Source organism: Sander lucioperca, chromosome 8 (assembly GCF_008315115.2).
Source record: "Sander lucioperca isolate FBNREF2018 chromosome 8, SLUC_FBN_1.2, whole genome shotgun sequence".
Lineage (NCBI taxonomy): Eukaryota > Metazoa > Chordata > Actinopteri > Perciformes > Percidae > Sander > Sander lucioperca.
In genome coordinates this window covers 37,264,044-37,289,702 of record NC_050180.1, presented here as the reverse complement: position 1 = coordinate 37,289,702, position 25,659 = coordinate 37,264,044, and the positions used below count along the sequence as shown (strand labels likewise).

At 41.3% G+C, this 25,659-nt stretch overlaps 1 protein-coding gene across 4 annotated transcripts; it reads left to right on the top strand.

Moving 5' to 3' along the window:
• The first annotated feature begins 874 nt into the window (after window positions 1-874).
• On the top strand, window positions 875-22,328 carry ankrd50l (ankyrin repeat domain 50-like). 4 transcript variants are annotated; one of them, XM_036004046.1, is made up of 5 exons: window positions 875-1,188; window positions 6,102-6,215; window positions 6,311-6,896; window positions 16,290-16,507; window positions 16,882-22,328. In XM_036004046.1, the coding sequence occupies exons 3-5, from the start codon at window positions 6,469-6,471 to the stop codon at window positions 20,436-20,438; spliced, it is 4,203 nt and encodes a 1,400-aa protein (XP_035859939.1). In that variant the 5' UTR covers window positions 875-1,188; window positions 6,102-6,215; window positions 6,311-6,468; the 3' UTR covers window positions 20,439-22,328. The 4 variants fall into 4 exon arrangements, with proteins under 4 accessions (XP_035859939.1, XP_031134391.1, XP_031134306.1 ...); XM_031278531.2 differs by having other exon boundaries at window positions 6,102-6,896; XM_031278446.2 differs by lacking the exon at window positions 875-1,188 and adding an exon at window positions 5,795-6,003 and having other exon boundaries at window positions 6,102-6,896.
• The last annotated feature ends 3,331 nt before the right edge of the window (window positions 22,329-25,659 follow it).

The window sequence follows — 25,659 nt, the reverse complement described above, 5'->3', positions numbered from 1 at the left end:
TCTTAATGGGAGAATTCAGTAAAGGCTTAAGTATTACTTACACAATTCCAAACTGGTCAACACCATGCAAATGACATTTTTGGTCAGCAGGTGTCAGTGATTTCATATCAATAATGAATATAGGCTATCGAGGCCCAATTAACAATTTTTAAAGTATAAATCTGAGGCATTTTCACACATTGAATCTGCTTATTTTGTGATTCTCAACAGATCAAATAGTCACTATAAGCCTGTTTCACTGCTATATTTCCAAATGTTAACAAACTTTTAGCATCACAAAACAAAATTAGATTTATTTTGTTGTCCATTTACGACCATAGAAGGTGGGGCTTTTGTTTATAGTTTGGATCACAGATTGTGCCTTTAAAATCAGCCAGGAAGCCATTAGCCTAAATAGGAAAAAAAGGATGAAAATGTACTACTACTATTATAAATACCAAATTACACATTGTAAATGAACATTAGAGACTAATGCAACGTTTTGACTTACTATTTTGAGTTAATATCTGATCTTTCAAAGTAAGGTAAAAACACAATGAGCTACTAAATCACAATTTTATGTAAAAATCACGAGATACAAAAGCTAACTTTCTAAGTCAAACAGTTAAGATACAATGTAGCCTAACAATTTGTTATGTTTAGGCAACATTAGGAGATCATAAGTCAAAAAATACAGAATTATGAGATTTAATGACCTAAAAAGTCTTGGCTTTTTAAAATTTTGACTTTGCATCTCACAATAAGTCAACGTCTTGTTTGCATGAATATTTTTATTTCTGTCATTTCTAACATGTCATCTATTTTTTGTCTTTTTCTGGCAAAAATGGGCTTCCATACACATACAGTAAAACTAAGAAAAATGTGTAGTCCAGTCTAACATATCTTTGTCAAACCAGCCCTGCAGAGGATGTCCTTGTGTCCTTGTCTTTTTTCTTCTTCCTTCCGAACATCCTTTTTGAGAGTGTGCACGGAAGCAGAGAGAGTAGCCCCCCTGAGAGACGGAATGAGATGAAACGACAGTCTTTGAAATATATAGGACATCCATACCAGAAATAACAATCACTTCACCTTTACTGTGAGGGTGTGGAGGATTGTGGGAGTGGATAGTCTTCATGTGATTAAAATCCGCCGGTAAAGTGCTGGTTTGTCGGTAAGGAGGGAGACGGAGATGGAGAGCGTGTCTGTCAGGTAAGATTATGATTTTAAAGCTCAGTCGCGGTATTTTTTAGTTGGAAATGAACAGCATTTCTGACTTTAGCGACTTTTGTCGGACACAAACTGACAAAGTATTTTGGGCAGCGTTTTGTGATGTTGTTTACAATGGCGTCGACCACCGCGCCTGATTAATGAGGTCAGTTGTTAAAACACACATTAGCACGTAGCTAGATTATGGTTTTATAGTAGGCTACGCTTGTAGGGAATATCATCTCATTGTTCGTGGAGATCGCAGCAGGTGGAGGATCACCTGTAGAGCCTAAAAGCGAGACAACTGTGAGGGAGCTGATTGGCTGTAGCTAGCCTACAGTAGCCTAAATGCCACATTTGGGGCACATTAAGCAGAAATGGTATGTTGAAAAGCACCTACAAGTACATATCTGTTTATTACATTTTTTTTTTTTTTTATAACAGACCCAATTCATCCTAAAAAAATCCCTTTAAAACATGCAAAATTATGCAATAGCCTGTAACATCTTAATTTACGAACATAGTCAATTAAAGGAATTGTTCAAAATGTTTTGATTTTTGTTTTTTAGGTGGAGTTTTGTGCTGCAACATCTCCGCTGGTTGCCTGGCAACATCATTCGATTCCTGCTTTCTGGATAGCCATATATGCTAGGCTATTTCTTAGCAAAAAGCAACTATGCCTTAAACCCACAAATTGTCGTTTTTAGATGTGTTTGTTTGTGGAAGGAACAAAATGTGGTACAGGTTGTTTGTTAGTGAGCTTTAGAGCTGGTAGGTGTATTTGTTTTCAACTTTGGACATAGTCAAGCTAGCTGTTTCCAGTCATTATGCTAAGTTAGGCTAATTGCTTATTTTTGGCTCTAGATCCATGCTTAATAAGACCAACATAACTACAATAAATACGAAGCTGGAGCCTGCAGCTTGTTAGCTTAGCTTAGCTTAGCATAAAGACTGAAAACAGGGGGAAACAGCTAGCCTGGATCCGTCCAGAGGTAACAAAATGTACCTACAAGCACCTAAAGCTGACTAGCTAACACACTATATCTTGTTTGTTCAATCTATGCAAAAACTGAAGTGTAGGCCACGTGCCAGACTATTTCTTTTCCGGGACCAAAGCCTGTTAACAATTACAAACGGTACACACTTCCTGTCTCCTAAGAGGGCGCTGCCTTGTTTGTTAGTGTAGTGAATGTCATTGGCATGGATGCAAACTTATATGAAAGAATGAAAGTAGAGATCATTAGATGAAGCGATACATCATTGCATTCAAAATTAATTCCACCTGAAGTCAGACTTAAATAAAAACGGGCACTTGTAGAAGTCTAAGTAAGTCGTTTTCCACTGAACATTTGACTATTTGTTAAATTCAGACACATTTGTGCTGTACAGACCAGGAACCAGTGTCTTACAACTACCACAGTTAAATTAAATAGGCTACAGTAAAATAAGTCATGCCTCCTAATTAGGGTCTGTGGCCTTTTTGGGCTATATAAATTAAATTGACTTGAATGCTGCATAGACAGCATGTCTGTGATGCGCTATAAAGATGCTGCTCCAGGCTTTGGTTGCTGCACCAGCGTCTTTACAGGCTACACGCCAAGTTTAGAGTGCTTTGTAAATACCACAAGCAATGACAAGAATGTAGACAACTTCACTGCTTGGTGTCAGTCTTCAGTATCCTGCTAAAACAACACATCTCTTCATTTTCCAGTTAGTTTTCAGTATTTGGCACTTGTCAGCAGATGTTGTAAGTGTACGACATATGTCATCCACCTTTTAGGAGGATATTATGCTTCCAATTAGCTCTCTGAATCATACTGTCACCAGGCTATCATGTTGCAGATGACATGCACACCAGTGAGTTTTCTTTCTGCTTAATTCTCTCAAGTGTTTAATCACATTTATAATCTGGTGAATTCAATTTAGTGTAACTAATGTTTAATTAGTCATTGACTTGAAATGCAAAGCACTTACCATGTTAGCTTTGTCACATAAGCCTTTGACATTCCTCAGCTGGATTCATGTATGGCTTTTTACATTCACTTAATCAAGTGGTAGCATGCAGTCTAAAATTGATCGAATGTAGAGTGTGCTGTTGATGGACACATTGTGGAGTAAAATGAATGCTTAGTGGAAATTGCTCACAGCTGATTATACAGTGGGAAGAAATGTGGCAGCTTGTAAAACCAGACAATTACTACTGTAATTCATTTGAAAGCATTTTTTTTCACCAACTATTTCATGTCTATACAGTAACTCTCTATGCTACAAGTCTTCAGATTGACCGCAGCAGAAGGTCCAAATTTTATTGACTTCAGGTGCAGTTCATTGTATTTTAAAGGGATATTTCACCGCTGGAAAGCTGAATATATCTTTAAATTGGGTCAATTATGTAGTATAAATGTGAAAAAAAATTGAAATTAGTGCCTTCTAGGCCGAGAAAAGCCAGGAAATGTGTTTTTGGCTCATGTGGATGAAAGACACCAAATCCGAGAATGCACTTGCTTCGCTGCTTTGGGTCCACTCCCAAGCCACGCCTACCGTTTACAGACAGACAGAGACGGTCAACTCAATTCAACTGTGTTTTATTGTCATTTCAACCATATACACGAAACAACGTTTCACTGTGGCTCAAGTGGTTACACAATTCAAATATATAAAAACGACATTATATACAAACGACATACGAAACACATTATATGCTCCGTAAAGTTCAGCTAACACATACTAGCATTAGCGCTTGGTAGGCTGTAAAACACATTGGAGACGAGACCGCAGGTCTCATATTTCAGACACTACAAAGTTATACATTGTTTGTCGGGCTATTTCGTTATTAAATTCACTTATGATACTTTTTTAAGCGAGAAATCAACTATATAAAGCTCAAATATGGGCCGTTTTACGAAAATTGATGGCTAATTGCAAATTTGGTAAGACGTGTCGGACTTTCGGAGCTCCACACAGTCTGACGAGAAAGCGGCAACCTCCATACCCAGTGAAAGTCACCGTTTCTCGGGTTTCGTTAGCTGCGACTGTCCCTCCAATCCTATGTGTACAGATAGTAGCTAGTTAGCTTCATTTTCGGCATAACTTTCGTATATTTACAGTTTGAATTTCGTCACGCCACTTACATAACATCTACCCCAAGGTCTTATAAAGCTACCTATGGTGTCCGATTTTAATTTAATGAATTTTTGTGAACATTAGGGGTTTCGTTAGCTGTGACTGTCCCTCCAATGGACACACATGATATGCTCCGTAAAGTTCAGCTAACACATAGCTAGCTACTAGCATTAGCGCTAGGTAGACTGTATCACCGAGTATACAAATTTGCGTGTAATGTAGAATGGTCTGCATTTAACAGTCACAAACTCCACCAGCAGTTAGCAGTTAGTTGGATACAAGCACCCCCAGCTACGCGAGGATTCAAGATGGCTGACACTCGTTTTGTTTCGTGAAATTTCGGAGAATGTCGGCAGTCCAACCCCCTGTGGGCGGGTTGACAACATGTGGGAGGGAAGCACGGTAATTAAAAAAATACTACCGGGTTTCTACTGATACAAAGCTTAATGCTAAATCGGTGAAGTATCCCTTTAATATAAAATGGCAATATGGCTAAGTTAGCTTTTTATCAGTTTGAAAACCTCTAGATTTTTAATAGTTGGAAGGAAAATTGAGAGAATAGTTTTAGGAAATTTTTAATAGTTGGAAGGAAAATTGAGAGAACAGTTTTAGGAAATATATGTAAACATCACAAATTAAGGCTAAAAAACAAGGATTTCAAATAATAATAAAATATATATTAAAAAAAGCTTCAAATTGAGTATTATTTTAAAATCACTAGGGTGGGCAAAACCAAACTGCCACAAAACCCCTTAATTGAAAATGATGCAGATCAACTTAAAATGCATTAACTTGGGCCGTAACAAATTATTTTTAATATTATTGATGAATCAGTTGATTATATATTTTTTTTCATTTAGTCTATAAAATGCTGTAAAATGGTGAAAAAGGCTCATCACAACTTCCCAAAGTCCAATATGAAATTTTTTTTAAACTTTTTTTTGTTTTTTCTGACCAACCGCCCAAATCTAAAAGATAGTCAATTAACAATGACATAAAACAGAGGAAAAACAAGTCCCTACATTTTAAAAAGCTGAAACTACGGAATTTTTTCTTCTTTTTGCTTGATAAACGATTAATCAATTTTCCAAAGTCTCTAAATTAAGTCTTTGTTGATGTAATTAGTTGTTTTCAGCTCTATTCTTAACGATAAGAGTGAAATCAAATTCATTTCAAGAGTCATGCTGTGATGACAACAGCACCTCAGAAGATTAAAAAGCAAATTTCATGGAACAAATCTTCAACGGCATGATGTGACTTTACATGGATAAATCACCTAAAACTAAAGCTCGAGGTGTAGTATTGCCCTGCGACTGAACCTTGATCCCAGGTAACCCCTCCCACCTGTCAACTGTTGAGTCGCTCACAGCCACATGAGTTCTCCCTCTCTCCTCCCCTCTCTCTCTGCTCTCCTGTGCATGTCTTGACATGCCGAGAAACACCAAGGCAGGGAGGAGACAAAAAAACCAAAACAGGAAAAACCGGAGAGCATGAGAGACAGATAGATGGAGAGAGGGAGGTGTGAAGTAGCAACCAAGGGTTGTAAAGAGCTGAAGGCGTGAGAAAGGAAAATGACATTTCATGCTAAAGCTGCCGTTTGGGATCGATGCTCGAAGTCTTAAAAGAAGCGGGACAGAAACTGCGAGGAGGGAAGACTGTAGCTGTAATTGGAAGATGAAGGAACATTCAGTCAGGGTAGGGGCGAGATACTGTGTCATTAGATCTGTGAAAAACATGCTGTCAGTTCCTCTTGACTCATTCCTTTTCCCTCTTTCTGATTTTTGACTGAACAGCTTCACGATCTCCAGGAGAGGCACGATGAACGATGGTAACCATGGATCCTCTTCTTGGCTGTAGCGTTTCAATCAAAACAGATCATGACAAATCGGAATAAAGAAAATGAAGAGGTGAACCATTAGCTGACTTAACCTTTCTCTGACTCCTCTGCTTGTCAGCCTTACGGACAACCACTGATAATAATCACCTGATGCAACACTTTCAGGAACTCTGTGTCAGGAAATACCCAGAGCTGTCTCAAACCAGAGGTGTTAACAGCTGCAGCTCAACCTAAAAGTCAGAGTACAATTACTGGAGGAGCATGGTAGAATGTGGCGTTCAGAGCAGTGAGTTGTCGCCTGGAAGTCAAACCCCCAGGAACAAATGAGTAGCAGTGGATTTGGCAGCAGCTCCAGCTTGCTCCAGGGCCGAAGTTTCTACTGCCGGGAATGGGCCCTGGACAAGCTGCGGCGCTGCCTGGACAGCCGCTCCGTGCCGGGGCAACCGGCAGGGCTGCTGGTGATGGGGGGCCCCGGCGCTGGGAAGACCGCTCTGTGCACTGAGGTGGTGTGGCCCACCTCGAAGGCAGGCCTGGCAGTCGGGCTGGCACCACGCTGCCTGGCCTCCCACTTCTGCCAGAGGGAGGACCAGAGGAGTACGGTGCTGTGGAGGTTCGTCCTGGGCCTGGTGGAGCAGCTGAGGGCCTCACCCCTCCTCTCTCCTGGGTACGAAGAGATCCTCAACAGCCCGTCTGTATCCGCTTCTCTGGAGCCTCTCACCTGTCAAAGAGACCCTGATGATACCTTCAAGAGGTTTGTATCACATGTTTTTCAGACTTTTACTTTAGAAATGTTTTCATGTGACAGCCACATACTTGATCCGAAGAGGTTTATTCTTTATTGAAGCCAATTTGAGGGAGATTACAAGGTTGAGAGAAAAGATAACCAAAGGTAGCAAGCCTGAAACTCATGCAGGAGCTTGGCATGTGTGTGCATGTTCAACAGGGACGCTCATTCCCAGCTCCACACAGCAAAATGGATGTGTGGTATCACATTCTGTAAATGGTGATTATTGTTGATGAAAGCAGGAGCAGCTGAACAAAGTTGCATCTGACACGTGTCAAAGGGGAAACAAGTGGTTTATTGGTGAAAACAACACAGTGAAAACCTGTGCCACCAGTTCCTTTTTGTTTTGTAAATGGTCAGTTCCAACATTTGGTTGTGGTGACCAAAAACATTTGTTTGTAGTCGTTTTAGACGTGATAACCGTGGTCATGAGAATGTAACCTAGTTGTCAACCAGACAAGCTTAGATTTAAGATCATAGACACATTAAGGACCCATTTATTGTTTTGTAACATAAAAGCTTGCTTGATTATCTTAATGCTACTCAGCATGGAAAATGTGAATTTGATTTGTAGCCTATTGCAACAGTAAAAACTATGGCTGGCAGATTTGAAATCAGTATGACAAAAAGAATATTTTTCCATGATCAGTAGGGTTGGGTGTTATGACAGTGTATATACCATGAAACTAAATCAGTTTTCCACAGACTGGTCTCATGAAGTGGTGTATGTATGACACGCCAATTCGTATGCCATTTATGGCGTGTTTATCAACGCCGTTTGGCCTCCATTGACTTATAATTACCTTGCGATTGTGTGTGAATTGACACCGTAGCGAGTAGTATGAAAGGGCGAAAGTCCACGTAGGGAGGTTGATCGGGTGGTGGATGGGTAAAACACAGGACTTTCACCAGGAGACCGGGGATCGTGTCCCACGTGTCACGTTTCCTTCGTGTCCCGCGTGTCACGTTTCCTTTCCACGTTTGTTCTTTTCCTAAACCCAACCAGTTCTTCTTTTCCTAAACCCAACCCGCGTGTGATGTTTCCTAAACCCAACCGTAGCCTCGCGATAACACGCCACGTGGCTTTAGAAAGTGGTGTGTATGTTAACGCTGTGACGTTGCAGACTGCCGTCCGCTGTATACAGCGTAGACATACACACGGTCAGCTCAAAATGCGTACAGATAACACGAAGTTACGCGAAGTCGTGATGTCATGTTGATTTTCCACTGTCCCGAGATTTTGCCTTATTCTTTATACCGGGGTTGGTATCTCGTGATAATATCTGTATAATCTGTATTAGTGTTAGGGTTATTTGATTTGAGCTACACATTATAGGATGTGTATGCAAAATCAATCCAATTGATGCTCAAAACAGTGTTAAAAAAAGAAAGAAAGAAACCGATTTTGTCAGTTTATAAGTTTGCTTAGCATCACTATGTTGGACAAGCGTATGATATGATAAGATTCGGATTCCACTGCAAGTTGATTAATAATGATATTGGATTATCAGCCCTCACTGCAATGGCAGCAACACTATAATAAAACATATAAAAAGCTCCCCACTCAGCCTAGAAAAATGTGTGATTGAGTGTCAAACACAGCAGCAGCTCCTGCTCACGTTGTGGGAAAAAGATCCACGAAAGCTTTAACTTTGCACCTATTCTTGTATAAACAGAGGTGATTCCCTGCAGGTGTTTAGACTGTCAGCAGACAAAAAGAGTTGCAAAGCCTGTAAATGTAAAAAAAATAAAAAGAGGCCATAGCTGAAGCAAAGAGAGGCCACGACAGTTACAGGAAAAAGACGGCAGCAGCTATTCTTCTTCGTCTTATATTTATTTCTCCTCTCATAATGCAGCCCATTCACAGCACACACAATGGGCCTCCAGTGTGAATGAATGCTACAGTGTTATTTACGACACAACTTCCTTTCAGAGAGGAGAAAAAAGAACAAAGAGGTGAAAAATGCCTCTAGTACCCCAGTGACCGTCTCAGCACCAGTCAGCGAGGTCACCATCCTCTCCAGGACTTTTTCACTCTCTCCCGGTGTGTTTGCTCTGCAATGAGTCTGAGCCCTTTTACGCTCCTCCTGTGTTTGCTTACTTCTGGTGTGAAGTACCGAGCTGGATTCCTCATTCCCCTCAGACTGGCTCACAGCCAGACACTGTTTGTGTTTGGAGCTCTTGTGAGAGAAAGTGGCTGCAAGCGAAACACTGCCATGTGAGAACAGCCGTTGACAAACTGTTGAAACATGGGCTTCAGTTGGCAGTTAAAGGTCATACAGTACATGGGATGTATGCCTTGAGGCAACTGGTTGTAGTCAGCAAGTCATTACAGTTTGTTTTGATTGCTAAATGACACTGGTCACAACTGAAGAATGTGCAAAACTCTAACCACAGTCTACTAACAGTCACCTGAGCTATAGTCTGTATCCACAACGTTCCAATTCTGGGATTGCTCCGGTGCCGCCGGAAATTCCGCCAGATACATGTCTTTTCAGCCAATAGCCGTTTCCTTCTGCTTTCTTTGTGTTGGAATTTTAAACTGGTCTGAGGACTATGGTTAACTGCTCCTCACCCTCTGCAGGGTAAATTGAGACAGCTAGCGAGACTATCTGTCCAATCTGAGTTTTCTCTCACATGACTAAAACAACTTTTGAACATTGTCATCAAGACAACACACACCGTCACTCAGAACACACTGAGAGTAAAAACACTAGCATCAAACACCAATACAGAAATTAGAAACTTTTCATTTTCACAGTTTAAATAATTTGAGTGACTTTACACTAATCAAAATTTTCTTGAAGATTCTTTTCTAGAAAAGATTGATTTTTTATTTTTTTTATTTATTATAACATACCAGTGTTTTAGGTAAACAAGAAGTAATGGGAATCAACAGTTTGCTTCAATAGGTATATATTTTTACTTTGTCTAGTCATTTACGTAATTACTGGTGAAAAAGAAATTAACAAACATTTTTACAAACTAAGTACTGTATGTAATAGTAACAAAGAATAGTGGGGCTAATCCTGCCTCTCTCCAGCATCAGGCCATCAACATATAGTATTGGATGTCCTGTTGCCATGCACCTGCATCATCTATAAATACAAATGGATGTTGTGTTTCCATTGCTTCCACCTCCATTACTTTCTGAAAAACAGTAAGTGTGCAGGTTTACTGTGGTAAAGGTAGTGTTTTTCACATTTTTCATCTTACCTGGATGTACTGTATTGGTATCCTTGCATTTGCATTTTGCATTTGCATTTTACCTGTTCGCTGTTTCTCTCAAACGTTACAGTGTATAACTGTTTTGTTCTTATTTGGTGTTTCTTTATTTCCAAAAAATGTCTTTCTGAGCTATATATATATATATATATATATATATATATATATATATATATATATATATATATATATATATATGAGTTTTGTAAACTGTGTTCAAGCAATGAAAAAGGAACTAGAGTTTGGTCCACATGAACTGCTGCTGTGCAGACTGTAGATAGAGTTGCACATGTGGCTCCAGTTGTGCCCACTCAATCGGAAAAAAACTAACTCTTTTATGTGGTGCTGCTCTGACTGAAACCTTTTAACATTTAGATCTAAAGTTCAAAAAGTTGGTCTTTTTTCTGTGAATCATAGCTGCAGTAACAACTGGATGTGTTATTGTTTGACAGTTTTAGGTCGGTTTCACACATGTAGTTCGGTTCACTTGGCCCAGGAAGAAATGATCAACTGTTGCCTCTTAGATCTTGTTCATTTCACGTTCACACTATCTTATTACAAACGTACCAAGAGGACAGTGGTGGAAGAAGTACAAAGACCCTTTATTTGAGTAAAAGGAGAAATACCATGGTATAGAATAGTTTTTAAAAAGTACTCATTATGCAGAATGGCTCCTTCCACAGTGTCATATTGTTTTTAGAACATTATATTCATGTAAGAGCATTTTAATGCTGTTCGTCAATGTGGAGCCAAGATTTTAGCAATTTAGATACTTTGTATACTACCGGGTAGATTAGTAGTATAGTACGTATCATATCGTATAATCATATCATGTTTTATGTAAGAAGTAGCTGGTACTAAATGTGTCAAAGACATATAGTGGAGTAAAAAGTACATTTTGAAATGTTGTATAAGTAGCTTAGAATGGAAATACTTAAGTAAATTGTACCTAATCTACTTAGTTACATTTCACCACTGCAGGAAGAGTAAACATATCCTCGTATGGACTGACAGGTCACTCAGTTACTGGAAATGCTTTGCTTTAGTGGAATTTACCACTCTTAGTGTCTCAAAGAGCTCATGAGAACAAAGCTGATTATGAGCACTATTACTGGAGACTGCTTCTGGACTTTACATGACATACTTAATGACGAACAGGTAGAAACAGGACAAAAAGGTGTTGCATGTTGTAATGTTATTCGTTCACTTAGGAGCTGCCAAAACACACAGAGTAGAACACGAGCACAATTAACTGCTTTTCTGTGTCTAACAAATCAGGAAAAATCCTCGCCCTCACATGCTGACAGTATGCATACATAAATGTTACCATGGTTACTTTATCCTCTTTCATATTTATATATAGACAATATATATTTATATTTACATTAATTATACAGATGGTTTGCTTGACAGTTAGTTTTTTAATCATGGCAACATCTCTTAGCTACTATCATATTATCCTGGGGTGGCCCACTCTGCTTTTAAACCACAAACTCTTATGTTTGATTCTGAAGTTGTGATATTTTCTTTAAACTTTTTTTACATCAGTAGTCTGTATCTCATTGTTATTGCTGCCTATTTTGCCAAAGTCACTTCAGTTACCAGTGTAGTGTTGCTACAAAAGGAGTTTTTACTACCGATTGGGTCATCCCTTACTGTGAAAAAAATAATGCCCAGTTTTCTAACTAATCTTTGCTCCTGAACTCACTGTACATTTCATTACCAGTGCAGTGAATGTTTTATATTCAAATGGATGCAGCAACAGGTAATGTGCAGAAGAATATATTATATAAGCTACAAGAAAAGGGAACAATAACTAGATAAGAAAGAAAAAAACCTAACTCCACAAAAAAACTACAGACTTGCACAGACACAGACATAAAGTATAGTACAATAACTAGCATACTCAAAAAGCCTGAAAATATGTGTTGCTGTTCAGTGTGGTCATCAGGCAGTTTGTTCCTGAGAACAGGACCAAGCCCCCTCAACCAATCTGAATCTTACTCTAGGTTCAGTTAGAAAACCACCACCTGATGGCCTGAGAGCTCTGGTCTGATTGTAGCCTGTGAGCAGCTTTAGATAGCCAGTGAAGTGATGTACTGGAATGATATGTTTGGATGTGAGGAAACATGGTTTGATTGTGACATGCCAACCTCTACAAGTTGAATTAAAGCTCAGGGTCAAAGGTCACCCACAGACCTGTGTCCAGGACTATGTGGGCTGAATGGAGCGGTACACCTTAAGCAGCAATAAAAGGTTCATTACACTTCCTCCACAGCAGCCCTGAACGTGTGCCCGGTGAGGGAGTGTCGCTTTAATCAGATGACTCAAGCAAACAGAGTTATGATAAGCTTGTTGTAACCCAGATGTAGCCGTCAAACAGGGCAGGGTTTGAATCTGCTTTTAATTGCAGGATATGCTCAATGATAAAAGTCAAGGCTACCGCGTGGGGCAATGTCTTAACATAATGATATGATTGACACATTAAGGTTTGGTCTGTAACATCTTGCAGAAAGATACAAGATTGATGTGAACCTCTCTGACCAAAGACGTTTTCTTGGTGTGGCCTTTATTGTTCACCTATATTGGTTTGTATTTCTCATACAGCACATTAGGTTTAGTACTGAAACCAGTAATTAATCAAAAATACAATTAACAACTCATTTTAATGTGTTGTATGAAGCCAAATCAACAGTGGTGGAAGATCTCAGATCTTTTCTTAAGTAAAAGTAGCAATACTACAATGTAGAAATACCTTGTTACAAGTAGAAGTCATGCATTCAAAATCTTACTTTAGTAAAAGTACAAAAGTATTCAAATCAAAATATACTTAAAGTACAAAAAGTAGAAGTAGAAAGCAGCAGTAGAGTACAAGTACCTCAAAAACTGTCCTTTAAGTACAGTACTTGAGTAAATGTTCTTTGATTCTCTCCACCGCAGCAAATCAACCAACATGCCAAACATCCGCTGCTTCTTGCTTCTCAAATTTTAGGATTTGCTACTTTTCTTTGTTTTATATTGTTGTAAATTTAATATAATGGGTTTTAGACTGTTGGTCACATAAAATAAGCAATTAAATATCTTGTGATGGGCATTCACTATTGATTGAATGATTTGTTGATACATTAATGGATTATGGAAATAAGCTTTAGTCGCAGCCCTGAAGAGGTTTTTGCTGCAAGTATAAAATAACTACAGGAATTACTGCTGTTTTTTTTATAGCAGAGGCAGGACACCTTGCCTGAAAGACTTAGCCTCAACTAACCTCATAAAAAATTTAATTATTTCCTTCAGGGGAAAATGAGACGTGCTATTCCACACAGCAAATGTCATATATTTGAGTCTCATTACTGTTTAGGCTGGTTTCTTCTAAATTATTTATAATGGGTTGAGACATGTCAGGATGCGGGCGGCTTATCACCACTGCTGGATCCTTTCCTGGGCTAAAGCCTGAACCAGTATACACCAATAAACAGTGCTAGTTAAAATGCCCATTAAGTGAGGACAAGTGTAATCATTTATGGATGTTTTAATGGGAGAGCTAATAGTTAATTTGTGTTTTTCAGAATCATACATGGTGCATGTAGTAATGCACAATTTCATGACGGTAGCTTAAACAGGGCGAAAATTTTTGATGCATCATTTGCCAAAGTCTAATTGTTATGGATGACTAATTTCTGTGATGTTGAAATTTCACCCCCCACTCCCTACACATATGCTATATCTGAGCCTGCTACTTTGTTGTTGACCTCAACACGTTCAGCTAATGACCCTGCTTTTAGTTACTTATTCAACTTCACAGGCTTCTGCTTCTGATTAATTCACCAAGCTTCTGTGCTTGCCAGAGTAAACTGAAATTGTCATGCATCTCTGCCATAACGGCTCTGTTTACAGGTTAAATGATCTCTCCATGGTGTTTTATAAACACCGCTGGAGCGGTTTCCTTCCTGGTAGCAGCATAGTCTGCTTTTACAAGATTGGAAACATTGCTTACTTTGCTATTATTAGGCACCGGAAAAACACGCTGAAAAGGCTGAAAAGATAAAAGGTTTCTCTAGGTTTTCGTAAAATCAGGTTTAAAAAAAACCCTGCTTGGTGACTGAAGGTGACTGGACATTCTGCTCATTTCTAAATATAGACATTAACACTAATGACAGCACACACACACAAACATACACCCTGTGTTTGTTGCAGGATAATTGATAATTAAGTTTAGCCTCTGTGTGACCCATTCATACCAGACTGCTGTCACAGGTTAATCATTGTTTGTCACTTTTGAAACAAGACCGCTGTCAGTATGTTAGTTCTGTACAAATTTCTGCTATGCGGAACACAGAATGAAACTAGGCCTGGTAAAAATGCATTCAGGTTATTTATTGTGGTTTCTGAAATGTATACAATGGAGATTCAGTATGCCGCTATTTATGGTTGATGATGCCTGAAGATGTCAGTAATCCACTAACTACTCCTTTACCACCCTCTGGCCCAGTTTAAACACAGGTCTGACACTGTTTGGCTTTGTTAGGACAGGGTGAACATGGGTTCCTATAATAACTACTATTACTGTACAGTTGCCATAACATTATCATAGGTAGTCAGAAGATATTTTGTGTGTCTTTGTCTTATGCATATTTTTACTGCAGCCACAGTATTCATCTGGAAGCGCCTCCACTTCCCTCATACAACTTGCACTTTCATCATGAAGTTTTCATGCTCTAACAGCCCTATACAGCACATCGTGATGACTGCAGGATTTCATTCTCCTCAGATAAACTTGCCTCAGGTCTGTCTAGATTCAGGAATAATAGCCTGAAGGTCCAAAACACCTTTGAGCTCCCACACTGGGTTCAGGTCTGCATTCAAGACATGTTTTTTTTTTTAAGACTTTCTTAAGATTGTTTTTAATGTGTCATGGTTTGTGGACCATTTTGGGGTGTTTTAAAGGTCCTAAAATTAATATAGTCAGTGGAAGTACTTCAAAATGAGAGGTGCACATTACAAGTATGCCTGGGTATGTTAGGATTGTGTGTGTGTGTTTATAACCTGTGTACACACACTAACCCGTGTGTGTGCGAGTGGGCATAGGGTGGAGCAGCATTTTTCAGAAGTTCCATTAACCTGAGTCACCATCAGATCACAGCAGGGTGTGGGTGCTGACTGTGCACCCTAAAGTTACACTGTGATTTTGGTTTTTGCCAAGTTAAGCATTGTTTCACTGTTTTACAGCCAATCACAGTAGAAGATACATTGTTTTCTATTTGTGTTCCCTAATCACAGCTTTGAGGTAAATCTCAATATTGCACAGTTTTCTGAGTAAAAGGTTAGAAGGATGCCAAATTTGAGTCACACTGCCGGCTTATGTCGCTGATAGAAACATTTTGCTTTGGTCGTCTGTTGTGATGTTGGTTTGACTGACATGTCAGTTGTTTACATTGAAATGATTTGAATTGACTGCGTGTCTAAAAATCTGAGAGGTATGGTAAGATTATTTCTAAAATGAGTGAAATAGAAAGCAAAAGCAAAAACAAAGTGGAGTTGCCTCAAGTAGTTATGGCAAAATAGCTGCCTGCATAGTGATTGAGTGATCTCATTTAATGTCAGACTTTATATTTAAAACGTTTGACCTGCTGTGTTGCTGTGAAGTAATTACACTGCAGTCAATATAAAAGAAAATGCTCACACTGGATGCGTCGCGCAAGCGTGGCGTTTCTGTTGCGTCTCAGAAGAGTGGCGGTGCAATATTTGAAAATCTTTTCTCTGAAATTTTTTATTACATTTATATCTACATTGATGTCAAAACCTAGAGACTTTCAAACATCAAGATGTCATTTATTAATATGCATTCGTGTCTAAATGACATATAAACATATTTTCCTATTCTATTTTGCCTGGAAACGCTTCCAACACGCTCGCGTCTCGCGTGAAAAATAGGCGTCGGTTCTATTTCTAGCAGGCACGCGTCTCAGGCGCGGCTCGAGCCGTGCGTAAGACGCGCATCTCACGCAGGCAGCGTGTAAGCTCTAACCTGTTAACATGGGAGCCGGCTGACACGCTCGCGCGACGCATCCAGTGTGTAACTGTCCTTAAATGTAATTTCTTTCTTTGTGTGTCTGTCTCTTTCTCACATGTCCTTAGAGCAGTGTTGGGACCCCTGTTGGACCTTCCTCCTCCCACCCAGACTCTGATGGTGTTGGTGGACTCCCTGGATGTAGGGTATGGAGCAGGAGAAGGAAATGGGAACAGCGGCTCCATTGCACAGCTCCTGGCCGCCAATCAACACCTGTTGCCCAGCTGGCTACTGCTGGTCTGCTCTGTCCGTCGCCACAACAAGGCTGTGTCTAAGATGTTCTCAGGTAAGAAGAAAGAATAACTCATCTTCGTGGACTTTTCACTTTAAGATGTTATGTTAGTGGGGCCAAACATGAATTACCTCAGGCTTGCATGTGGTGGATATTGGGCAGCCTTGATTGGGGAGTGAAATCACTGTTAGTTCTTCTGTTGTTTTTTTGTTATACCATTGATTGAGTCATTTTAATGATTATTGATTGACATACAGTAAGCAAACATTAATTTTCAGAAGTACTACCTAGGCACACACTATGTGAAATATTTTTTTTAGATGAAAACTAGAAGAACCCAAATAACACAATGTTGGACTGATAAATTCCAGACAAATATGCAAAACTATATTGGGTTAACAAACTTGCACTCTCTTTCTGTGTTGTAGGTTTTCGTAGACTCTGTCTGGATGATCTGCGCAAGCCCCCGCCAGTCCGTGATGTGCAGCAGTATATCCTGTGCCGGCTAGATGAAGACGCAACACTTCGCCGTCAGCTCACTCCTGACACAGCTGACATGTTGAATCTGCTGCATATTAAGAGCGGCGGCTGCTTTCTCTTCCTTGAGCGTGTCCTGGATGGGGTGGCAGGTGCACTTGTGGGACTCCGGGAGATCCGAGACATCCCTGGGACTCTCAATGGCCTCTACCTGTGGTTATGCCAGAGACTGTTCCCCCGGGGGCTCTTTGTCTATGTCAGGCCTCTCCTCAATGTCCTCTTGGCTGCCCCAAGGCCCCTCACACCCCAGCAACTGTTCACAGCAGCCTGGACACATGACACCCCGCTCAGCCTCCAGGACTTCCAGAACAAGCTCCGAACCCTTGCACCTCTCCTGATCAATGGCCCTGGGGGCACCAAACTACTTTTTCATGCCAGCTTTGCTGAGTGGCTGACGGATGTTAAGTATTGCACACAGAAGTACCTCTGTAGCAGAACGGAAGGTCACAGCATGCTTGCCATGGCTCTGACTTTGCAGGGACCCCATCTGGACATTGAGGACACTTGCCAGCTCGCCACACATTTAGTTTGCTCAGGTCACCATAAAGATAACCCCTCATTATTGGCCCTGTGGATGCTGTGGGCAGGTGTGCCTGCTCTTACTCCTAGCGGTAGTAGTGCCCTCACCACATCCATAAGCCATCCTCCTGTTCTGGTCAGTCAGGAAGTCCTTCAGCTGTTAACGAGGAGTGGGCTCGTCTCTGCAGCCTTTTTTCCAGATGCAGACCCAAGGGTTGGAGTGCATTGTACAGGGGAAGAGGGAACAAATTTACGAGAAGCATTTGAAAGGGAGGTGTCTGTAAAGAAGCTGCTAGGCAGTGGCGTGTCTGTAAACCAGCCTATTTCTACAGATGGAAAGACCTTGCTTGCCAGTGCAGCCCACGATGGTTCTGCAAACGTAGCTGAACTTCTCCTGACACACGGATCTGATCCACTGGTCAGTGATCAACAGGGTCAAACGCCACTAACTTTGGCTTCCAGGCAGGGTCATGTCAAAGTGTTGTCTGTGCTCCTGGAATGGACCAAAAGCCAGGAGCCAGAAACTGCAGTGCGGATGATGGAGCATCTCGACAACGAAGGCTGGACAGCACTGCGCTCTGCAGCTTGGGGAGGACACAGTGAGGCTGTCCGGCTTCTGCTAGATGCAGGAGCAGATGTGGATGGATGTGACGCTGAGGGCCGGACTGCTCTCAGAGCTGCTGCCTGGGGGGGGCATGAGGAAATTGTCCTGACCCTGCTGGACTATGGGGCACAGGTTGACAAAGCTGACAGCAAGGGCCGTACGCCGCTTATTGCCGCTGCCTATATGGGACATCATGAAGCTGTGGAGATATTGCTGGACCACAATGCAGAAGTTAACTTAGCTGATGGAGATGGGCGCACTGCTTTGTCAGTCGCTGCCCTCTGTGTCCCTACAGCAGCAGGGGTCAAAGGTTATGGTGAGGTAGCAAGTCTGTTGCTGGAGCGTGGAGCAGATCCAGGACATAGAGACCATGATGGAATGACACCACTGCTTCTTGCAGCCTATGAGGGCCATGACGATGTAGTTGAGCTTCTGTTAGAAGCTGGTGCTGATGTAGATGAGACTGCTGGCCCTAATGGCAATGTCCCTGCTGCAGCTGCTGTTACTCCCCTGCTGGCGGCTGCAGCAATGGGCCACATGAAGACAGTGTCACGGCTGCTTTTCTGGGGAGCAGCTGTGGATGCCATTGATTGTGAAGGCAGGACAGCACTCTGCCTTGCAGCAGCAAGAGGCAGCGTTGAGGTTGTCCGTGCCCTGCTGGACCGAGGCCTGGACGAGAACCACAAGGATGACCTTGGCTGGACTCCACTGCACGCTGCTGCCTGTGAAGGCCATCGGGGTGTGTGTGCTGCTTTGACAGAGCGAGGCAGCATGGCACGTGTTGGAGAGATGGATATTGAAGGACGCATCCCTCTTATACTGGCTGCCCAGGAAGGTCACTGGAGCACTGTCAGGCTGTTGTTGGACAGACGTTCTCCCATTGATCACAGGGCGTATGATGGACATTCTGCCTTGAGTGCCGCACTCCTTGAGGGCCATGCTGAGGTTGCAGAGCTGCTTATGAGGCGAGGGGCTGATACTGATGTCCGGGATGCAGAGGGAAGGCCTCTGCTCTACCTCCTAGTGTTGGAGAATCGCCTTGAAAAGGCTACTCTCCTCATAGAGAAGGGGGGGGTGCCCCTGGAGTCCAGAGACTCTGAGGGCCGTACAGCGCTTCATGTGGCTTCCTGGCAGGGGTGTGTGGAGATGGTAGATCTACTGTTAAAGCATGGGGCAAACCCCAATGCACAGGATACAGAGGGGAGACCACCAATGCATTCAGTGGCTTGGACAGGACATGTTGAAGTAGGACGTCGTCTCCTTGAAAGCAGTGGTGTCAATATAGACCTTGCTTGTCACCAGAAGGCAACCGCTCTGAGCATCGCTGCCCAGGAGGGACATGCAAACATTGTTGCAATGCTTCTGGAAAGAGGTGCAAATCCCAATCACATGGATAAATATGGCCGCAGTCCAGTCAAAGTGGCTGGGAAACATGGGCACTTTAACATTGTCAGGCTCTTGGAGAGCTATGGAGCCAAGCCATACGTAGGCCTGTTGCCTAACTCAAGTACTGTCTCCCCTGCAAAACCCAACAAGATCCTCTCTTCGGGCATCTTGGTGAGTAATGGAGGTGATGTCACAGCTGCTACCTCCTCCTCTTCAGTATCTTCTCCCGGCTCCACTGCAGAACGATTCCACTCTACGCAGAGCTCCCAATCCTCATCTACCTGCCACTCACTGGCCACGGTGCAGACAGTGCCAGCCGACAGCCTCCGCTTCATTCAGCAGATCCAACAGCACTCACTACCCCGCAGTCGTAGTCGTCCCTCCACCCTCCCCCCACCAGGGAGCTCAGGCATGGGCAGCCTCCGTGGAAGCAGCCAGAGGCATCCCAAGGGCAGCCCTCCTACCACTGTTTGCAAAATCGCTGCCATGGTGCACAACTGCGAACTGCCTCAGAAAGGCTTGTCGTCTGGACTTGAATATCATGACAAAATGAACAAACAAAACGCAAACCTAATAACACCAGACAGGACTACTTATGCTGGTGGTAAATGGCACTCAGTCATGGCTTCCCTTGGGATAATGCCAGGGCAAGACAGCCCTGCAGTAGGTGCTAAAAACAGAGAAAGTCCTCCTCTGGGCTACCCATATAGGCTACAGAGCCAACTTCAAGGGGAAGCTTGGGATTCTCAACCTGAGAAGAACATTTTGTCACCTGCCTGCTACAGTTTTTCCCCAGTCCCACCTTGTAGTGCCTTGCCAGAGGATGTTATGGTTGCTATGACAACCACAGACCCACAGCTTAATCTGAAACAGGCCATCAAACTGCAGTTTGAGGGTCCCACCAGTGCAGCCTTATACAAGAGAGAGACACCCCTGTGACTGCTGCTCCAGTATGTGACTAAAGTTAGCTATTGTTACACTTTCTTTACAAATCTTTTACTTTAAGATTACTGGATTATTGTGAAAAACAATTAGTTCATCAACAGTACATTTAAAGAAAGTAATTTATCAAGCCAAATACTCTCTGGTCTCAGTATCTCCAATGTGAAGATTTGCTGCTTGTCTTTGTTTTATGTCATTTCAAATTAATATTGTAGGATTTAGAAAATTTGTTATTTTGAAAAAATAATTGACAGATCAATTGATCTGAAATAATCCTAAATTGCCGCCCCAGTGTGGGTATTTACAGGCTATTTTGTGGTACCAATACACAAATAGTTGTGTCTAGTGGCATACAGTACATTTAAAGCATCCACAGACATTTAAATTCTAATGCCATCTTTGTTTTCGGTGGAGATGGATATTTTTGCAGTTCAAAGAGAAGGCGTTTTTACTGAGTTCACTGAGACGTTCTGGGTTCGGAAGAGATAGGAAGTGATCTCTTTCTCCACCCCATTCAGAAAACCACAGGAAGAACAAACTGAATGACATCAAAGCTTACATTCCTGCCTTTCCGTTGCCTGTTGTGTGTGTTGAGCAGGGCTCTAACAGCTCTAACAGACATGCTTATTCATTTAAAGTGTACTGTAAAGCATGACTGTTCATTTTCAACAGGGACCATATTTAACACTCTATATTTTGGAACCCAACTGTCTAGTTGGGTTATGTTTTAAATTATTTGGATTATAAGGACATATCCCTTTTTTAAGCACTAAACAATCTTGTTTAAGAGCTTTAAGCTTGTGGCCTTGATCTTCATTGAAGCCTTTAATATTTACTATAAACTGGTCCACACCCCCCCCCCCCCCCCATAGGTCCAGTGCTGACAACCAAAAACAGTTTCAAGAAAAGCAAGCCTACCAAAAGCCTAACCCAGTGCGGGGTTTGTGATACAAACCATAAAAGACAGCCAAGTGTACTGAACCAACTTGGCTTGCAAGTGTGTGTCTGTGAGCAAACAGGAAGGAAAGTGAAAATTGGACCATAAAACCTGAGGGTGGATGTGGGAGGATTGTTAATTCCAAAACGTGTGTGTGGCCCAAAGAAATGTTGAGTTCTTTTATCATTTTCCATTGGATTAATATTTAATTACATTCATACATTAAAGTGGCAAACGGTGCCATAAAAATGTCTACCTCTTTCCTGTCTGCTTAATTTGTGAATTTGTGTCATGTTTTATTTCATGCACTTTACTACTGTATGTCACAGAAAGCTTCTGATGTAGCATCATGCAGAGATGAAAGTCTGTTAGTGGGCTGATGGTCGCCACCTGGGAGTATAAAACCAAGCACTTTTGGATAGTTTAGAAACTGGAGAAGGGAGAGCTCTGCAGGCAGGCCCAAGTGTGATTAATCCTACATTTTTGTGATGTGTTGCATCTGTGAAACATTTGAGCTATTCAGACTTTGGGAGCTACATTTTTATAAAAGCACACTCAAGTGATCAGCTATTTGTCATTATAAGCTGTTTTGTTGACATTTGCCCTGACAAAGTCTAGTACCTAAAAAGCTTTATTGTTTAATACTTTCATTGGACCTAAGACACAGAGCCTTGGCCTTCTGCATCTTAGCATTGTGTTGTGAGTGTGATGTTCTAACCCTTCTCAAAACGACAGTTTTCAAGCTAAAATGTAACTCTTTTTTCACCAATTTACTTTGAATCTACATCACATGGCCATATACTCATTACCAGCAGGTTACATCTCTCCTTTGTCTCCTCCAACTTTCTATGAGACTTATATTGTGTTTCAGTATAGAGAGCCCACGCCTCCCCTCTTTATAGCCTCTAGCTATGCTCTTTCCTACTTGTAATGCAATGCATTTACTCAGAGGGATTCTTTCATCAGTTGCTTGTTTCTTGGGTCCTTATTCAAAACTAAATGTGTATCTTCTGTGTAACAGGACAGTAACAGTTACTTTACAGTAATTGTACTGTAACATTGCACTACAGTATTGTACTGACAATTTTTTTTTTTTATTCAGTTCCCCAACATTTTGAAAAGGAGTTGACCTTTTTTACCCAGTAGTGTAGTAGATACCCATTTAGCTTCGAATACTGATAGAAATCCCCCACGGAAACAGTTTTTTCAGGAAGATGGATATAATGGAACAAAAGCTAAACCAGACGTGTGGGGGGACTTTGGCTCTCTATACCCAAGCAAACACAATACAGCTGTTGTCACTGACATGTCAGACCGCTGCATCTGTTCGATACACTGACTTCTCAGCCGTGTTTGTGAAGACTGACAGTGATACATCAAGGTTTTTTTGGGTGTTAGAAAGGTTAGTTTGGAAAATGTCAGCCTGCTGTGGCAGAACGGTCAGCTAGGAAAAAGAAGTGTGCTTTGAAATCATACTGTAGCAGAATTCGCTGCCACCGTGGGATACCCTCAGCACAGATCACAGCCCAGACAGACAATTTACAGGCAACAGTGTTTATTCTGACTACTCACACTTTTAACACAACTTTATAACCACCAACCGTGCGCCGCTGTCTGCCCGGCTACTGGCAGGCGCACAGCCCGTTGCTCACAACATTTTAACAACGAACCAACGAAATAATATCTCACAGCCCAGTGTCCTGTCTCTGTGGTGTGTGGCAGCCATCTGAAGGTTTTTCTTCTACTTTAGGGTTTTACGGCCATTGGCATCCTTTGCATTGCATTACTGCCTCCTACTGGTAATTACTTGTTATCTATTTATTTCATTTCATTAAACTATAATTTTCTAAGTAGTCCAGTGTCTTTCAAAAATGTAAATATATGTTTCCGTCCATTTACAGAAACCCCACTTTCAAGAGCATCTGCCATCCAAAGGTCGATCACACTACTGCATATAAAGGGAGAGTTTAATTAGTACAACGATCAGCTGAGACAATTAACTCACCTGGCACTGATCTCCTGATCTATCCCGACACCTCTCTCCACTGCAGATGATTGCAGACCACGCCCACATCCACACATACACATTAGTGAACACACAGCACGGGCTTTTTTGTTGCATAGTCAGCACTGTCACCAAGGTGACTGGCAAAGAGACAGCACTGTGTAAAAGCAAACTTGTTTTTGGAAATGTGTTAGTGTAACATTTGTGAAAAGGATCACATTCCCTGCTTGGTCGACAGGGTTCCAAAGGTAAACATCTGATGCAAAATTGGTATTTGCTTGACACTGAGAATCTGAAACTATGAGCCTCTTCTCCTGTACAAACGCACTATGCTCTGTAAATAATCTGGTAATATTGCGTTGGTGTCTTGTGTGTAGGAGCCCAGTCATTTCCATAATTCTTCCTCCATAGCTCAAGTGTTAATTCAACATCAGTGAATACATTAAGCACAATGTTATAATGTTATTATATAAATGCATTCATCTATAATTTAAACAATGCTTGCTCCAGACAAAATTACAAATAAAATGTGTTTGGTAAGTGTATTTACTTTGGTTTAAAGACATCTTGTACTGGTTGTATATTTCTTTAGCAAAAAAATATTTTTTTAAATCCATAATTTAGACAGCTTGTGTGTTTAAAACCTAATGTATGAAAATATAGAACGGTTATTTTTTCCTGGATAATGTTAGGTGAGTGAGTAAAGCTATTGTCTGGAAGCATCCAAACAATACTGTAAATAAAATAATGTATAAGAGCTGACTACAGAATTGGGCAAGTGAAAGGGCTAGTGAACTGGGAGAAGGGGTTAGCTGACTGAGGAACAGGAAAGCTGGATGACAGGATGACCAGCTGGCTGGGAAACAAGAAGGCTGGCTGACTGGAGAACAATGGATAGTTCCTCAGCTAGGAAACAGCTGAAATGGGTGAACCTGATGCCGGGGAACAGGAAGGTAACTCTCTTACACACACTCTTTAGTAACACCTAGTGGTAGTGGCAGGGACGTATAACAATGTGTCTTCTGTCATCACCTAGCAGGTTTCCCTATATAATTAAGTCTTTAAATTAGGTCTTGACTTGACTCAGGGGCTGTTTATCATAATACGGTTTTGTATAACAGCCTAAGTTCTGCACTGACGTATATCCTCGTCTCCACCTGCACAACCTGACTCAGGTGAGGGGATTTGTATGGAGCTAAAAGAGTCTCAATAAAGATAAATGCACACACTACATTCACACACAGGATTCATACATGCACACACATGATTCATAAATACACACACAGGATACACAAATGCGCACAAAATTCACAAATACACACAAAATTTAAAAAGCACAGAAGATTCACAAATGCATACAAAATTCAGAAATGCACACACAATTCAGAAATGCATTTCTGATGCACACACAAATATATCTTGATTTTTTGGTCTGTGAACTTCACTGCATTTGTGTGTGAATTTTGAGACTGCCCTGACTTGGCTCGACACACAAATGCCTTTTTTTAAACAGGGAATGATCTACAACCAATCCGATATCTCCCTTGTTTTAGCCAATCACAAGAACGCACCCCACATGGGGGATTGTTATGAAGGTAAATATTGTGCAAAAAGGGAGAGCTTGTAGAATACAATGTGAGAACTTGCAGAACAAAAAATCTGAACTTGTATGTTAAAATTTGCACTTGTAAAAATTTAATTTGCACTTGTAAAAATATAATTTGCACTTGTAAAAAATATTCACACACATGTGATCTGAATTTGAAGTCATACAAAGAAAAAAAACATGAGAGCTTGTAAAAAAAATCTGAACTTGTAAGTTGAAATTTGCACTTGTAGAAAATGTTCACACACCTGTATTCTGAATGTGAAGTTACAGAAAAAATATTCACAAATGTGTAGATTGATATTTACATGAACACAATGACAGCTGCAAACTTATAATGCAACATTTACTCGTATACTTTTTTTTTTACTCTGGTTCATTTTCCATCACAACCACAACTCCGTGATTACAACCTCTGGAATCTGTCACTGCAACTTCACATATGTGCTCTCTCGCATCACAAAGTGGCCAATCTGCGCACCTCGACTTTCACAACACTCTTGACGATACATTTGGTGCAAAACTAATTTGTACCTGTGGACTTAGGCTGTGGAGCTCTGAGCTAACAGAACGGGAAAAGCAGGGTTTCTATCGCCAGATGAGGGACAACTCTGTCTGGCTTATTTATGTAGCATGGAAACTTGGTGGAATAGCATGCTAGCGTTAGCTA